The 18,605-nt window shown below is 51.8% G+C and overlaps 1 protein-coding gene across 2 annotated transcripts; it reads right to left on the minus strand.

The window, feature by feature from the left end:
- Positions 1-2,726: 2,726 nt before the first annotated feature.
- LOC142557846 (serine/threonine-protein kinase pim-3-like) lies at positions 2,727-7,096 on the minus strand. 2 transcript variants are annotated; one of them, XM_075670047.1, is made up of 5 exons: positions 6,841-7,096; positions 6,644-6,756; positions 6,330-6,377; positions 5,325-5,688; positions 2,727-4,141 (listed from the first exon to the last, which is right to left on the minus strand). In XM_075670047.1, the coding sequence occupies exons 1-5, from the start codon at positions 6,890-6,892 to the stop codon at positions 3,762-3,764; spliced, it is 957 nt and encodes a 318-aa protein (XP_075526162.1). In that variant the 5' UTR covers positions 6,893-7,096; the 3' UTR covers positions 2,727-3,761. The 2 variants fall into 2 exon arrangements, with proteins under 2 accessions (XP_075526162.1, XP_075526161.1); XM_075670046.1 differs by lacking the exon at positions 6,841-7,096 and having other exon boundaries at positions 6,644-6,834.
- Positions 7,097-18,605: the final 11,509 nt, after the last annotated feature.

The raw sequence follows: 18,605 nt of genomic DNA on the forward strand, positions 1-18,605 counted from the left end.
CCCGACGCGGCCTACAGACAGCCGCAGAAAAGTCGAAGAGCCGGAGAAACCTTCGCTTAGCGTTCGCTGGCGAGAGCCGCCTTCGTGAGAGAATGACTGATGCGCGGAAGGCCGCGAGTGGCTTGAGTTCGACAGAAGAGCGAGTTCGTGTCTATTTGGCAATTATGACTATGCGACGAAATTTTGTACTCTTATGCTATAGCTTGATAATCATTAATTTAAATTCTAGGGTGGTTATAGACCACAGGGAATAACTTTGACCACCCGGGATTCTTCTTTGGAGTAACCGAGTTGCACTCCGTCTAAACGCTGGGATCGACGTCGTGCTCAACGCCACTGATGTACCCACGGCGAGTGTCTTGTTTACATCGCACACCCATGACTGCTTTTCCAGACGCGGCCCTGTGTGGTTTTGGCAGGCTTGTTTTCTGTAGTGCTGTTTTGTGTTGTCAAAACTGTCATTATGTCGTGCAGATCTGGTTATTTCAATTACTCCGCATTCTTCAAATGTTGAAAACACTTAGTCGGCTCTTTGTATGGCCTCTCTCTAGCCCATAAGAATGATACGCGCAAAGTATGAGGCTATCTTTTTCATTGCGCCTTCAAGTCCTCTGAAATGGGAAGCGGCCAGCGTCTGCTGCTCCCGCGTGTACACCGGAGAGACACAAAACGTAACGTCTCTATGGACTAACGCACAAAAGGTTGCAATCAAGGAATTACTGAGACAGACAGTGCGACGCCTCCCTGTCGCGTTCGTGTAAACACGGCTGATGCATTTGTTGTGTCGATTCGGCGGTGCGCTCGTGTGAACACAACTCGAGCGGCTTGCGCAGTGCTCAAAGTGGAACATACCGGTACGCACGGCCTCGCGCAAAGGAAACATCGTATCTGGCCTCGGAAACGCGACCCTCACTTTCTGCCAATGGAGCGGTTGGCATGTCTCCTGCGCCTCAGGTATCCACGGAAATTACTTCGATGTGCGACACCTACAAATAAGCTAGTCGCTGAAACACGCGTGAGTGCGCCTACCATGCATTGTCGCAAAGCATCGCCCACGCACGAATCAAACGAATTAGGTGCCCTACTCAATTCATCACTTTGCGTGACGTCGTCCTACTCGCCACCGAAGCGACGGCCGCCGACTACTTTGACTCACGACAGTGGCGCATTCCTTGGCTCTCCATTCGTGCAACAAAGAACATTGCATGCCTACCTGTTGAGCGATCTACGGAGAGGCAGTTTAAACGCGCAACACTGGCATGACGGCACGTGTCTCGGTCTCGTCGACCCAGCGTGCGGCTGCAGTCCTGCAACCGCCGACGAAAGTCTATGCGGTCCCTTTAGAAACACGGCACGGTTGGTTTAAGCCGGATGACGAAACAGGCTTGTCTGATGCGTCTGTACGTGAGCAGCGCTTTCTTTGTAATCACGGTTATCAATCATGCACGGTCTACACAGAATCTATGAATCTGTGTTAAATGACTGTCAGTCCTAAAACTTATCTGCTGACAACTGTTCTCCAACGTTACTAGCTGTTCTCAGGGTTGCGGTCAAAAAGTAACAAAGCATGTTCAGTGAATAGCTCTCGTGGGTTGTAGTCAAAAAGCGACGAGCTTGCTTCAGCAATGGTGCCATCAGTTCATGTGCTGCGACCCGACTTGAGCGCAGTACTACTTCAAGACTGTGCGCTTGCTCGGCGCCCTTTCTTACCATGGGCTGTAAATGACCTCTCAAGTGTCGTTAAAGCAAGTGGTGCCTCCTATACACAGCCCAGAATAGAGGCAGCCATTCTTAAAAACTGGCAGTCCAAGGCAAATGGCCCCATTTATGCCTGCAAGAACATGCCCTGCTTCCACCGTGTGGCCTGGATCTCCTCTTGCTTGAGGACGCAATGTATTGCTGCATCACTGCTACACCAGTGCAATGTCTAGAGTGAAGGCTTTGCATGATGAAATTAAACCAAGCTTTATTTGGCAGGTCACCTCAGGAAACGTGCACGATTTCGATGGTGGCGTGGCCATCAACAGAAGGCTCACATGGGCTCGTTACCTAGGGAAAGTTGTTTCGCCACGTACTAAGCATGAGGCAATCAATATTACGGAAAGGCAGTGGTGTCTAGTTCAACGCCCCAAGTAGGTGCATTTAACCGAGAAGCTTTCCGATGAAACCATGCAGATTTACTAGAAATTTTGTAAATGACTTTTCCTCCGATACGATCACTGTTCTAATCAAGTTATTTGTGTCAAATATATTGCTGTGGTTGCCCAGCTTCTCGGTGCACTAATTTAATCACAGATGTTTCGAGCGAGAAAGGCTGACTGAAAGCTGCTCCAACCATATTATCTGCAGACAGTCATAGCCTCATTCATGCTGACCACACATAATGGCACTGGTGGCTTACTTGGGAGCATAACGAAAGAACTTGCCTGCTAGCAACAACAAGCATGTTCTAGAGGGGCTAATCAAGTTCTCAAGTGCAAGTAAGACAGCTGCACAAAAACAAGAGCTGCATTATTCACCATTACATTAGCTGTAGACTGAATGCAGCCAAATGGTGGCCGAGGTTAACCACAGCTGCCAAGCTGCCGTACATTCCCGCATTCTGCAAAGACTCCAGTGTTCGCTTCGTTCTCCATGCAATAACAGAGAAAGAAATCGCCAATGCATGCCAGAGCTGGCCGAGCTTGTGCTCTCTCAGGCTGCAGTGGCAACAGAAACATTGTGTGTCCTGCAGAACGTACATACAAGTTTATTTTCAGCATTTTTTTTTATAAAAATACCCGGTTCGCAACTATTCTGTACAGACTATGTACACAATGCTTTCCGAAAGGACAGGGAAGGATGACACTTAATCAAGAACACATAAATATGAGGAACAGGAGTGGAAGCGAGAGAGCACACCCGAGCAGACAGCTGCTACCATGGTGCTCCCACATCTTTCTTCCACAAGAGGAAACAAATAACTTAAAAGGAAAACCACTAAGCATACTCGCAGTGACAATTTTACATTTGAAAAAAAAAAAAATGTGACACGGGTGCCTTTTACACCCCCAAATCAATTGCAAAAGTGATGCTGCATATATGTACATTTTTTATGCTCATGAAACGGCTGGGATGGCAGATTACAATGCTGGTGATGATGGAGAAGGGCTTTGTTTACAGGGTGGGAGGAAGGTAGGCAAGGTTCATTCTGTACATTCTCAAAATAAATACAGGTGGACCGACAGAAACAAACTCACAACTGCGTGTAGTTGGGGAATGGAACACACCAGTGTGCAACAAGACTGGTCTGCTTGCGACACAGGGACAGCAACGTCCTGTAAGGAGGGATTTGCCCATGCTTCTTTGTTTGTCATATCACAGCTACGCAGTAAGGAGGCAGTCCCTTAGCTTCTTCGCCCCTAGACGCACGGATGGGCACCTCTTCAGACGACTTTGCACTCGAGTCTGTCGCAAAGAAAAAATGCACACAGATATAGGATCCCCAGTCCTTCACACGCTAGGCAGTCGTAGACTTGGCAGAGCAGAGATTCTTGCTACGCAAAATGCGCGTGTTTGCACTGATAAAAAAAAAAGAAGGCTGTATCCTCGTCTCCAATCAGCGGGAAGACTCGTTTAGCGGCACATTAGGGCTTCTCTCCCGTCTCTCACATGTCGCCAGCGGTGGCCTGTCCACAGTTCGCAACGCAACGTCCGTGATGATGATGAACAGCGGCTCTCTAAAAATGAGGAATTGGTGCTCTCTAAAGAGGGCGTGATCATCAAATGCAAATGCTGTCTTGACTTCCGGTGGAGTTCTGGTCCAGCGAGGACTGCTCGCCGCGCGCACAGCGCACGGGGATGTTCTCGGAGACGGTGCTGTTGAGGTCGTCGGCCACCATCCACTCGTGCTCGAGGATCTCCTCGAGGGTGGGCCGCTCCGCCGGCACCAGCGCCAAGCAGCGGCGGATCAGGTCCTCGCACATGGGCGACAGCTTCCGCCGGAAGTGGAGCTCGGCACGAAGGATCTGCTCGTCCTGCTCGAACGGGATGTCCCCGCACACCATGTCGTACAGCAGGATGCCCAGCGACCACACGGTCGCGGCGCGGCCGTTGTAGCGGCTGCGCTGGATCCACTCGGGAGGGCTGTACACCCGGGTGCCTGCACACACGAAACAACAGCGGTCAACGACGGCCTCGCTCCGCAGGACGCTCCTTCCTTTCGGGTCGCCGACTACGCTGGCAGGTGACGGAGCCGAAAATACAAAACGCGCCACCGTCACGGCCTCGAAAGGCACCCGCAGGGCGACGCACGCCACGGCAAGAACACACACAGTGCACACGAGACGTGCCAGCGCCTTCGGCGTGTGATCTGCCCGTAAACAGACTTGCTTGATGGAGCGGGTGAAACGGCCTTTTCATTGCACATGCGCACAAAGTACATCACCGGTGTACATTTTTTCGATGATGTGAAGGCTAGCGGTGCAACATTTTCACCAACAGGGCCTTGAAATGACGCTTACACACACACACACTGGTTTTGCACTTGAACTTGCGCCGGGCCGAGTAACAGTGGCGTGAGAACTACGGGCTCAAACAGAATGTGGTTCTGGAAAACTACTTCCGGACCGGTGAAAGCGCAACACGGTGAAGTGGCCGTGCATTAAAATCTGTAGCTAAATGAAGTACGACAATACCATCACATTATCAACTGCTCAGGTCTATTGCCGAAAAATCAGCCCATGTCTGCTGCAAGGCGAAGCACAAGAGAATCGCCACAACGGACATTTGAAAATGCCCGACCAATCAACCTTATCGGGCGGCAGACGAGAAATGGGGAGAGAGAAGAGGAGGGCCCGAAGCGGGCGGTCACGTGGCCAAAACACAGCCACCTTCCTCGCGGCGCTTCCGGCAACAGTGGCGGCAGCGAGACGTGGCTGCAATGGACGGCTTCCTGGTAACTAAACAAAGATGGATGCTGTCGCGCGGTTAGACCTGAATCGATCGACGCCGGCACGCGCGTGCCACCTATCTGCGCGCACTCGTCACACAACCGTAAGAATGCGCTTCACGCCTAGGCACATAATCGCTGCTTGCGCAAGCGCGGCACATTGACAGCAACGCGTTTAAACCGTTGAATCGCAGAATGCTGGAGACAACCTTCAAACAACGACATTTATGCGCCATGGAGTTCTTTTCCAAGTGTCAATTCACTAGCACGCACCCTAAAGCTACGGCAGGTACAACATGATTTGTATGCCCACGTTCCTCAGACATCCCCCAAGGCGCGTTCGGCAAGGATCGCGCCCCAACCGCGCGAAGACAATTTAGTATGACAGGCTCACCGTCGAAGTCCGTGTAGAATCCATCTCGAAGGACGGCTCCGGAACCGAAGTCGATGAGGTTGACCGAGAGGGTCTTGAGGTTGACCAGAATGTTCTCGTCCTTTATGTCGCGGTGGATGACGCCCGCCTTGTGGCACGCCATCACACACTGGACTATCTGCTTGAAGAAGAGCCGCGAAAGAGTCTCCTCGAGCACGCCTTTTTCGGTGATGTAGTCGAAGAGGTCCTTCACCACTTCCGGCCGCTCCATGATGAGAATGAACGAGTCTGGGCGCTCGTACCAGTCCAGCAGCCGGATCACGCCCGGAACGTGGTCCACACGCCGCAGGAGCACGATTTCCAATGGCACCCTCTGAGCATTGATCTGTTCCCAGGAGAAGACACACGCTCGTCTTAGGGCTTTTACGCTTCTAATGAACACAGCCATCCGAGGCGTACGGTCGGGCAAGTTCGCGCAAATGTAAATCGCTCTCGTGCAATCGCGCAATCTGTGCAACACGGCCACTGCGTGCTACGGTGAGACACATAATTATAGCGATTTGGAAATTCTGATGGCATAATTACTGCGCGCGCACTGTAATGGGCGCAAATATTTTCGACATGTCCCACACTGGTGGCATCGATCGACGCGCGCACCGAACAGGAAGCGAAAACACTGCTGCGCCAAAACAATCGAGGCGGCGGCGCTGCAGGCCGACGCCGCTCTGTCGCGCCGAACAATGCCCCTCCGCCGCGAAACTGCTCGCGCCGCCATTCCGCCGCTGCGAGCGACGAACTGCCGGGCAAGGGGAGAAGCGGCAAACATGGCGCCGTTGCTGCTGCATCTAGGTTGCGGGAGGAGAAGAACCTCCTCACCCGGCCGAAAGAATCGGCGGCTTTAACCGATCTAGGTTGGCTGCATTCCTGACCGAGGGAAACGGACGCTCGCGAACTCTGGCGTGCCCTGGGGGGCGCATTCTTTTCCCCTCCACATTGCGATTCCCAACAACCAAGATCAACACTCACCGTGCCCCATTCGGTCACTTTGTCCCGGGATACATGCTTGATGGCCACCTGGAAAATGAATTTTAAAAAATCAGTCAATTTCGCTAGAGCGCGCAAACGGCAACTTTCGATACTGGCTGAATGACGCCAACTGCGCTATTCCAGCGGCCGGTTTCGTTTAATCCGAAGCGCTCAAGTAGAATCGACTAAACGCTTTCGCATAACTTAGCCACCCACACACTTCGACGAACACGATACACCGCGAAGGACGCATCGCTTACTCGGGAGAAGAAACTTGGCGCAATTTCAAAGGCCGAACATGGAGGTCCCCTTACCGCCAAGTTGTCGCGGTTCCGGGTGCCAGCGTAGACCGTGCCGAAGCCTCCCTTGCCGAGAAGCGCGCCGACGCGGTAGTTCTTTTCGAACGAGTTGTTCTTCTCGACTTGCGCTGCAAAGAGCGGAGCAACGCTGTGAGTATCCGTGGGACAATGCTTCGGAATAACGCCGCCGTGCATAGTGTTGTGGTTATTACCTGGACGATCCCATAGCATAGAGCTTAAACCGGGTATGCGCCGTCCAACCATCGTTGTGTAATCCAGGGCGGAGCACAGAAACACAACACACAGATCAAACAACGGTGGATAATCCAAATGGCCAGATGCGACGGGCACAAGCAACGAGGCTGACGGTTTGGCGGGACTTTTTTTTTTCACCACGCACAGCACCAACCACCATCACGAGCGTCCGCTGCCTTCTATGAATCGCGAACGCCCGCGCTCATGTGATAAATATCAAGAGAGAGAAGGCGCCTCGCGTCTCTTGTACCACTCCGCTAACTGACGCTGGCGTGGAATTCCCGCCACCTACAATTAATTATTCACGTACAAAGCATAATATGTCCAAACTTCCAAATTTTACAAACCATGTTGAAGTTAATTCGTTGCTTTTATAATTCTTACTTGGGAAATAACTCTACAAATATGGACACGACACTGGCACTACTTTGGCCCGACCCGGCGGAAGGAAAAAACGCGCCGAGGCCCTCCAGACAAGCACAGCAGAAAAAAAAAAAAACCCGACGTCACGGCGCCTGGTGACGTCTTGAACTGACTCGGTCCAATGGCCGCACTCTCCACGTCCACCCAATGGCAGCGCGGGAAAGGGCACATAGACGCCGTGACGTAGGAGGAAAAGGGCGCGGAATGTACGCTATGCTTGTGTGTGTGCCTGCGCGCGTGTGGACCCTCTCCCTCTCTGGAGGTCTCTGGTTTGCGTTTTTCTTTTTCGTATATCTCGCGCTTTTTTTCTTTCTCCTCTCTCTCTGAATCTGTCTGTGAGAGCGGAGCCGTTTTGTGGCCGCTGCCGGTAAGTTTCGTACGTACGCATCACGCTTTCCTGCCTCGTACGCGCGCGGGCGACGCTCTCGCGCCCAAGTCCGTGAGGGTTGCTGTTGGCCGCCGCTAGCAGAGGGCGCGACAGGCGCGGCGTAAGCCCGGCGCCAACGGCCTGAGAAGGTCACCGCGCGCCCTCGGAAATGCCGAAGTGGCCAGCAGCAGACACACTGTTTCGCTAGCGTTTTCTCGTGTTTGTTTTGGCGCTTCGAGAAACGGGGCCGGTTGATTTCCCTAGTGACTTGTGCTCTAAAATTAGCCGGTCAAGCTGATGTCACCAGGGCTTTCCTCAGGGGAGGGTTCATAGGGCGGCAACCAGTATAGACCGCACACACTCGCACATGCTCATTGTATGTACATACCAGTATATGACAACATATAGTTACGACACAACAAAGATTGGCGCCAAAGTCAGAAGACGATTTGACGTGTCGAAGTAAAATCGGTCTCCACAGTCATCTTGTTTGTGTATCGCTGTCTTTCCTGTAGATACTCTAAATACATCTTTATATGTGACTTCCGAAAGGTAACAAATTGGCGAGAGGTGCGGGGTACCCACGAGAAACAACGAAGCTCCGCAGTGGTCGTCACCTCAGACTGGACAGCAAGACGGACGAAACCGGACGCGACATGGTGCGGCTCACATCGACGCCTGCAAGCCCGACGGTTGCGCTTGCTCAACCGCGAGATCCAGCAACCTTCTGCGGCACGGACCACCTGGATGTGGAAAACTGGATCGCCACGTATAGCGTGTAATTGCCCGATTATGTTAGCTAACTTGGTCTTCTGCCTACAAGGCACGGCGAAGGTGTGGTATGACAACCACGAGGAAGAGCTTAACGACTGGGACACGTGCAAGCAAAAGCTGAGGGACTTGTTCGGCCGCCCCTCCTGGCGGAATAGCGCCGCTAAGGAAGAACTAGCGACCTGTGCCCAGACGTCCACAGAATCGTATGTCTCTTACATGCAGGACGTCCTGGCTTTGTGCTGTAAGGCCGACAGTGATATGGCTGAGTTACACAAGGCCTGGCATGTACTAAAGGAGATCGCTGACGATGCTTTCAACCTGCTCATGTGCGAAAATTGCGAAACAGCAGAAGACAGCATAAAAGAGTGTGAACGCTTTGAGCAGGCCAGGCTCCGCCGCACTGCAACGCCGTTCGCACGTCTGCCGAACACAGCCGCGACATCCTCTTGTGACGACAGGCTAGGAGCGCAGCGACCATCATCAGCAGACGACCTGATAGTGCGGCGAGAACTCGAAGCCACGGCAGTGAACCGAACAACTTGCCTACAACACCGTCCGCGAAGAACTCGCTAACCTTGGAGTTTGTTCTGTATGTGCCGTTGCCACTGCACAGCTGCCTTGTGCTCCATGAAATGGTACGCGCTATCCTGTACGCTACCGAAATCCAGCCGAGTGGCAAACCGCAGACGAGTCTGCTTTGCCTGCCGGCGTATCGGTCACGTTGCTCGCCATTGTAGCAGCCGTGCACTCCCCCCTCTGCGCGCCACGTGTTATCGCCCCGAGCCTGCGTCTGTGCCCCGCTACCTCCATCAATTTGCTCCGTTGCGCAAGTCGCACACATAGATGTACTAGCAATATTTACAAGAAAGGCAACGATATATAAGGTGGCTGACGAACCGATTTCACTTCAACACGTTAAGATGTATTCCGCAGGCATTAGCGCCATCACCGGAACGTAATGTACAGGGTGTTTCGCGTCACTTGAACCAATTTTTTTTTTTTAAAGGAAAAAGGTGGTTAACTGCAGATGGGTGAAACCAACGACATGTGGTTTGCGGACATGCGTGGCTTCTTAAAGTATTTCTTTATATTCCGTTTAATTAAATACGCATCTGAGATAAATTATCCAAAAAATTTTAATATTCACTTTAGGCCTACGTAGAGGGGGCTCAGACAGGCGCGCAACACGCTTTGTCCGGGCTCGCTTGAACCGCATGGTGCCACCGTCGACAACGATGCCGCCGATGCGTAGAGCCCCTCAATTGCGCGCGCACGGGGCTGTTTCATTGCGTTACCAGCCGAACACGCGATAATTAACATTCGATATGAAAACACACATATGCAATGGACAGAGAGGTAAACAGGGAGGTATCAAGCCGGCAACTTCATGCGCAACGCCTGCTTAAGCTTTGGGAAGGGGGATATAGAAAAACAAGTTCAAAATTGTGTTATTAGACTATTAGTTGCGACTGAAAAAAAAGCACACCTTTGATCACCATGCTCATGCTTTAACGTGTGACATCAACGACCGCACTGCACTTCCTAAATAATTGTGCGGCGATGTACACAGCGAAGGCAAGGGTGAAGAGTTCTGACATGGCCATTTCATGTCACTTCCAGATCTCGTATAATCATTGCGATGTACAGTGATGGAACTCGAGCCAATAAGCTTGGCACAAATGTAAATTTGAATAGGCTAGTATACTGGCTTTCAGAAATACCGTAACACACAACCACTACAAATTTTTGTTTTATTAAACAGAAATTTGTGACCCACCAGGGTAACGCCCATGTACAATCAGAGGGAACATGCCATTGTTATTGTCGGCTTCATTATAATCTAGTCAATCTTCCAATCGGAAATTTACGCCTCCTTGTTTCGCAGTATGAGGGAATTTGGACTGTCTACTGTTGTGTCAGTAGGACAGCGTGGGCAGCGTAGTTTTTTACCGTCCGATTGGGATACGGTGTGCTTGTTTGTTCACGTACACTCGCAGAAGCCCACATAATGCAAGAAAAACGTGTCAAAGGCTGCGAACACAAGCCACTTAAAGTGTGAAAAGAGCATTCAAAAGAAAAATTAACTAAGATAACAAGATTTTCTGCATTCTGTTTTTTATTTCCACATCTCTCTTACCAACGTCGCAAAGTTTTGCACATCCACGTAGGCTTCAAGTATTCATGCGAGAACTATGAACACTTAAAACATTAATGTAATCATTAGGACTAAATGTGCGATAAACCACAGCAGAACATTCAACCCGCTTGAACAATGAACAAAAGTAATGGAAACCAATGTCAAGTTGCACTATGCCTCAAGGCAAATTTGTGAATCAATATTCCAGAATGTATTGGCTGTCACTTTGTTTCAATGCTCCATGAACTTGTTCAACGTTTATTTAATTTTTGTTTTGCCATGAAAACGATCACGCACAAGATAGTGCAAAGCGGCACATCAATGACCCCTGCCGAAAATATTGTTGCCAGCAGCAAAATATTGGCAACGACGCTGCCTTTAAGCACGTCTTCTGCTCTTGAAAAATGTCACCACGAGCAGTGAAACTCCTTTCATTGATTCCTCTTGTGGCTGCATGCTGCGCGACGGGCGCTTGGCACAACTCGTGACAGCTATGCTGCAGGCAACGTTGGTGTAACGACATCGGGCGGGCGATTCTGAAGTGACGACGATGACAGGTGGCATGGTCGTGGTAGCATAACGATAGCCCACAACGGAATGAAGAACAAATGACGTTGGTGGAACGACGAAGGCGTTGCCGAAATGGCGGTGCACGGCGGGGCGGCCGTACGACGACGGAACGACCGTGACGTGACCGTACGTCGACGACACAATGATGGCATGTCATCACGATTGAGTGGTCTCAGCATGATTACGATGGAACTGCGGAGGCGGTATAACGATGACCACAATTTCGTGACGTTTCTGAAACGATGACAGCGTTACGAGAATGGCTACAACGGAATGACCACGAGTGTACGACGATGATGGGACGAGACGGGGCTCAAGATCGTCGGCAACGTGGGGCAAGTAAGGATGCCGCACTTACGGGATCGAAAAGCCGTGGGTAACCGCGCGTTCCCGACGCGTGTGTGCGGCACGTCGCCTGCCTGCCGGGACTCTCCCACGTTGAACTAAAATTTACATACAGCTGCAGTTTTGATAGTGGTCAGTTTTGTGGCATGCCCGCACCTAATCCGGGCCTCAAGTGCCGGCGGTGCGCACAGCGAGGCGTCTGCCAACGCGCCAAACTGCGACATCCTCCCTCCGAGAGCCTACTCGACTTTTCAAAATTCCGAGTGGCTTTCTTTTATCAAGGAAAGCATATCGTCACGTCGGCTTGTTTTAATGCTGTCAAATTGTAGGCGATCACTTTGTAGACGCCTTGTAGCTATCCGTATGATATGGGGCGGAGATGGCGCATTCTGTAAAATGCTGGCCGACCTCGAAGGCAATTTACCAGAGCGTCTCAAATCGCCGGCTGACACGAGGGGAGACTGCAAGCAAGGAGGGCGACACCAGGCACGCCTATGGCGTCACACTCGACGACCCGCTTTGGAAGCACAGCTGTGTTTGGCGAGCGCGTCGCAGTTTGCACGAAATCGCAAGTTTGTCAGCATCGTTACTCGGCTAAACAAGAGCGTGCAGGAGCGCATGCGCGTGCTGCTGTCGACCCGCGACTAGTTTCTTTTTTATCAAGGCGCTCAATCGTTTCGAGCGCCGAGAAATGCCGAAACTTCCCAGGAATGAAACTGTCATACTAGATCCCAATTGCATGTGTAGTTAGGCGGAACGAGATTGTTTTCCATGCGAAGCTGCAGTCTGCTTTGTATACCAGTTTGCAGGTAAACAAAACGTGATATTTGCTTCATTTTTACATTGCTTGATTTATATGACCACAATGCCATAGAAGCGATGGCAGCAGTGCTGAACCCCAAGCGATGCCGCGTGGTTCGCCAAGTGGAGCCAGCAGCGCTTGCGGCATTGGCGTCCACGCTTGGTTCGGGTTGGCATCGCTTCTGAGACGCGCTCGCCACAGTCACCAAGCCCGCTTCAGCTGACCGGGCTCGTCTGTGCCGGTCTACAACTGCTCGGCACGAGGTCGGCTAGCCGCGTTACTGCTCGGGAGAGCGCCAAACGGAGCGGCGCCGATTCAATCTCGGAGTCCATGGGTTGGCCCATAGCCTCCGAGAAGAAACAACGTCATGACAACTAAGGAGTGAAGACAGAATGCAAGTGATCAAATGTGATGGAGGTCACGTCCGCTCTTACCTGCCACCTCGGTTCGCGCAGTATACTACACGCGGCTCCGGTTTGCTATATATCTGCGGTGTACCAGCCAGAAGACAGCACCGTGAGTCTCACAAATACCTAGCACCAGCCGCCGCGTCACGCAACTCGGGCCGATAGGCTAAGAAGCCTTAATATAATCGAGCAGACAATTTATCGATGAGTAGCGTTAAATGTTAAAAGCAGGTCAGGCACCCACCCACCCACCCAGATTAAGCGGCATACCGTACCCCCTCCCCGCCCACGTCACCACTCCTCACACAAATTCCTAAAGCGCCGACAAATACTCTATTCGGCGTTCAACATCCTGCTACCTTCTACAGCGAGAGCTAACTTCCTAACTAACGTTCAGATATTTCGGCGTCCGTCAACAGAAAAAATCGTCATGTGAGCCCATACTGTTGATATAGTGCAGAATTGGTCCAGCTCAATCGCACATACCCCTGTGGGCTCGGGAACCTGTAAGGCGCCCTTAGGCATCTTTGGGATCGGCCGACCTATGGAGAGAGCTTAACGCCCGCTTCACCTGCGCCGCGGCTCGGCCCGGCATTGCACTAGCTTCGGGATGGACCCACGTATAGGGAGCGCTTAACGCGTGCTTCACATGCGCCGTGGCTCGGCCCGGATACTCCCCCCTTCAGTGGGATAGACCCACGGAAGGGGGGAGTACCAAACGCCTGCTTCACCTCTGCCGGGGTTCGGCCCGTGTTGAACTGTCTTCGGGATCGGTCCACGTATGGGATGTTCTTAACGCCTGCTTTACATTTGCCGCAGGCCTGCCCAACATTGCACTACCTTCGGGATCGGCCCACGTACGGGGGGGGGGGGGGATGCTTAACGCCTGCTTCATCTGCACCGTGGTTGGGCCCGATATTGAACTATCTTCGGGCCGACCCGCGGCGGAGGCGCAACTTTCCGTTTGAGAGTTTTGACTGTCATCAGCTTTCGATGCCATTTCATCTTCACAGAGTGAAATGGTTGCAATTTTTCCTCTCCTTTTGCATGGTGGTAATAATTAGCGTCTCCTGGGGTGTGAAGGCCCGTTTTCTCATCGATTTGGTGCCCGCGCGATTAACTCGAGATGAGTTCAGTTGCCATCATCTATTCAACTTTCACGCGCATCGTTGCTGCTTTGTTAGTTTAACCTTCTTTGGTTAGACTGATCCAGGGTCCATGAAGGTATTCCATTCGTGGTCAGCTGGTCGGTATATATGCTCGTGGAACGAGTTGCGCCCGGAGAAAACGCCAGTTCTCTCCTTCTCCTTTTGCTTCATTGTTTGCTCGAGTGATGGCTCGCCGCGATGTTGGCAAATCCTCGGAACCACATACCCGCGATATGGGTTACATACGGTGAAAAATAAAATAATGCGATACAGCGTCCATAATCAGACCCTGCAATAGTCGTTAAACCCGCAAGCAGTATTTGACAGTCGCGCGTTACGTGGCCTGGCCTTTCCCCGATTGCACAGCACTTTTCGTGCAGAATTGGCAAATGGAAACAAGAGTCGCAAGGAGTTGAGAAATTAAGCGATCTAGTAAGGAAGAGAGCCGAGGAAACAGCCAAACAGGAAAGAAAAACGTTAATAACAAATTTAACTGTTGTTTGTGAAAATATTTATCGATCAACATCTTTTTATTTAAAAAGGAAGTAGAGAAAAACTCCCCGCAAGTGGAGAAGAATTCCCTGTGTTTTGAATGGCGCTGGTACACTTATCGGTCGAGCTGCCTGGCGTAGCGACATCTCTGCTGTGCTTATTGGGTGTTTTTCTAACCTTCTGCGGTGGGCGCAGTACCTTTAGAACCGCAGCGTCCTGAGCTCTACGCGGTTGTACGGGACTGGCGGCCACGCATCGTTGCTTCCCAAATAACAACATGAGTCAGTTTTGGCACATAACTTGGTAAAGCAGCATTCGAGGGATCCAAAAAGACTCTGATTGTTCCGCAAATATATATTTCTGTATAATTTATCCAGAGCTAATTAAAAAAATGCTACTAGAAATCTTTATTTTATACTTTCGCTTGTTTACTGTTCTTGGCACGCGTACCTGCGAGATACAGCTTATTTCATTTCTGTTTTGTGGGTTTACGCGTCTTTATGGCGAATGGAAGGCATTATTCACATTTGTACTAGTAAAGGTACCGCCACCCCCTCATTTGCATATAAAATTACCTTAGGTTGTCCCCTCTCCCGAAAAAAGAAAGAATCCTGGGCTGCAGCTATGGTCAGTCTAACAATAAGTTCCCAAGGATAGCGATGACGCACGTGCTCGGCGCTCCCTTCCACAACAGTCCCGAGTGCGTGCTGCTTTGTGCGGTTGCAATCATTTTAACCGCGCAGTAAAATGCATCTCCGAGATCAGCTCTGGTCGCGTACCAATCGACATGCTTCGTCTGCGTCGCGGCGGAGCTGTCGTGCCCTCGAGTGCAAGTTGTGCCGGGGTCAGTGCGCGCATGCGCACTTTTCGAAGCCACCTGTTGTGTGTCGCTGGCACGTACAGGGGCGTCAAAGCATGATGATATGCAAGCTGGGAAGGACAACGCGGCTACCCATTATCAAGCGAACAGCGCAGGAGAAGGCATTGCAATCCCTTTCACGCTACAACGCGCGCCGTGCGGTCATGCTTGCGTCGTGAAAAAAGAAAAACGCGCGCAGCTTGCACTCGTGGTGCAAGACTGGAGTGAGCAGCGGAGCTTGTGATCGCCTTACGGGGCTTGCCTAAGTTGCTTATACGTTTGGCGAGGTTATACTAGGTTTTTGGTAGGCTTGGCTAAGTCGTTTCAACGAGACGTTCATTTGAGGGATCGCCAGCCGTTTGTGCGCAGGCGCGCGTAAAAGCGGGCGTGAGAGAGAAAATTTCGGGGATTTTGCCCTTTGAATTATGACTCTGCCTAGGCACAATGGAGGAGTTTTCCTAGCGCGTGTTGTAGGCGGTTGTCAATAGGCGTGCCGGCGTTGGTGCTGGCAGCGTGTCCCTAGGCACGCTGGCTGCCGGCGCTGTAAAACAGGTCAAGCAGCGGGAACTGAATACTTTGTTAAGCGCAAAAAGACAGACACAAGAAAGACGACAGGACAAGGCGCTACTCTCAACTGACATCATTTTATTGCGTCACTCCTTTATAGACCGCTCAAACCAGAGGAACATGCGCAGTGAGCACCATGCGGTGGAGCCACCAACATCCGATCCCAAGAGCGCACTCATGCGACAGAATCCAAAAAACCAAATTCAGCGCTGTACAAGGTTAAGGAAGGCACACTAATGCACAGTGACCCCAATGACTGAATGAAAAAAGCTTCTGATAACTCTCGGGCGGTGGTGTCACGACTCTTCTTCAAAATTGTGGTATCACGAAACATGGGTTTGCATTTGCATGTTTTACAATGCTGAGCCAAATGCGAACCTGTGCCTGTTGGTATGGATCGCTCATGTTCTCTCAGGCGCTCGTTAACACAGCGGCCTGACTGCCCTACATACACTTTGTAGGGCAGTCAGGCCGCTGTGTTAACGAGCGCCTGAGAGAACATGAGCGATCCATACCAACAGGCACAGGTTCGCATTTGGCTCAGCATTGTAAAACATGCAAATGCAAACCCATGTTTCGTGATACCACAATTTTGAAGAAGAGTCGTGACACCACCGCCCGAGAGTTATCAGAAGCTTTTTTCATTCAGTCATTGGGGTCACTGTGCATTAGTGTGCCTTCCTTAACCTTGTACAGCGCTGAATTTGGTTTTTTGGATTCTGTCGCATGAGTGCGCTCTTGGGATCGGATGTTGGTGGCTCCACCGCATGGTGCTCACTGCGCATGTTCCTCTGGTTTGAGCGGTCTATAAAGGAGTGACGCAATAAAATGATGCCAGTTGAGAGTAGCGCCTTGTCCTGTCGTCTTTCTTGTGTCTGTCTTTTTGCGCTTAACAAAGTATTCATGGATTCGCACCAACTAGCCCGCCAACGCATTGAGCGGGAACTGACGCTCGATTTGGCGACCGCTGTGTCGGACATACTGTCTCGCACCCGCGGCGCTCGTGCTAAGTCAGTCGTGGCGGATCATCGCATCTTACGGCAATGTACCTCTTAAATAACATCACAGATGTTTATGTGGGAGCCGTAGCGACCGTAGTAGAGCCCGGGCCGCATATATTGAAAAATGTCGCGGGGCGCGGTAGTGCTGAACTTAGCGTCACAAGTTGGCGGCTGGACGTAATTATAGTTATTCATTCGTGTTTTTTACTAATTGTAACAACGTGTCATTATTTCGCATTATTGACGGTGCCTCCAGGACACCAAAGCGGCAACGAGGACACCGAAGCTAGAACCCGGACTGGTCCGCGGGTTGGAGCTCGCCGAGGCCGGCGCGTGCCCGGGGTGTATAAAGATCGGCTGTCCGCGATAGCGGACAGCCAATGTTTTTTTTATGCGAATACCCCCTGGCACGCTTCGGCCTCCGCGGCCCCAACCCACGGGCCGCCCTGCTTCCAGCTTTGATCCCCCCCATTGGGTGCCCTAGAGATCCTGCACCGCCTCCTGTATTATAACCTCAGGTGCTCTCCTGAGGCCTTCGTTTGCCGGTTACATGTGCCCTCCTGGAGCACTGCTTGTAAAAAATTCAACCTATCGTCGCGACGAAAAAAGCCACCCGCGACTTATACAACACCAGTCACAACCTTGCCCCTTCAGACACAGCGATCATCAAATGGGGCGTCCGTGCCCACTGCCTCACCGCGCAGGCAGCCAGCGGCTGAGCGTATACAAACTCGACTGCACTCCGCAATGCCGGCACGTCTGGGGACAAACTTATACAACGCGCGCTAAGAAACCTCCTTCGTAGTGCCTAGGCAGAGTCATATATTCAAGGAGCAAAAGCCTCCAAATTTTCACTCTCACGCCTGCTTATACTCTCGCCTGCGCACAAACGGCTGGCGGTCCCTCAAATGAACGTCTGGTGTCGTTTCTAGGCTTTGCGAGGTTGTTGTAGACTTGGCTAAGTTGTTTCTAGACTTTCCGAGGTTATGGTAGGTTTTGCTAAGTTGTTGTCTCGGCGGGCTTGACCCTGGAAGTTTTCGAGCAGTCGCAGGCCGGGATCGCTTTCTCGGCGACTGAAGCTCGGCATGGTCGACTCGGCGTCGCCTCTTCTCAGCCGCAGCTTCAGCGCGGTGTTACGGATCAACTCGGCGGCGACGCATCGCTTCTCGCTTGGCAGTACGGCGCTCTTTCTGGTAAGCCGCTTCTCCTTCGGGCGGCCGGACTTTCTTCGGTCTTCCCATGGCGCCGTTGTGAGATGGGAAGAGGACGTGGCACCCGGAGGTACCGCGTCCCAGAGCTTACATGTAGTCATCAACTTAACATCATTCGGTACATTGACTCCGGCGTTCTCCCTCTACCCGGGTTGACTGGGCGGGGGCTTTGGTTCGGGCCAATGGTCCTTCCCGGACAAGGGGGCTGCTGTGGTGCTGCACAACTGTGCTACTGCACTCAACACACAAACAGCAATGTCGGTCTTAAAGCACGCGAGCATGGCGCATCCTGGGATTGCCTTGACACAATGGTTAAGGCACACAACCATGGAGGTCACCAAGACCATCCGCGGAGCAGCGCGACCACACGAGGGTGCGCCACACACCGGTTCTGGGTTCCACAAAGCCAAACGAAACCCCGTGGATCGACTGGCTCACACGGCCGAGTCGAGGGACCTTAGGAGCATGCATCATAACTTAATGGAGAGCTTTCCACCTGACTCATCAAAAATCATGGCAGGGCAACCCCACACTTCGAGAAACTTCTTGTCGCCCAAGTGATGCCGCTCTCGGGTGAGGTGGAACGAGACCTCCTTCCGGGCTTTCGCAAACAATTCGT

This window comes from Dermacentor variabilis, chromosome 9 (assembly GCF_050947875.1).
Source record: "Dermacentor variabilis isolate Ectoservices chromosome 9, ASM5094787v1, whole genome shotgun sequence".
Lineage (NCBI taxonomy): Eukaryota > Metazoa > Arthropoda > Arachnida > Ixodida > Ixodidae > Dermacentor > Dermacentor variabilis.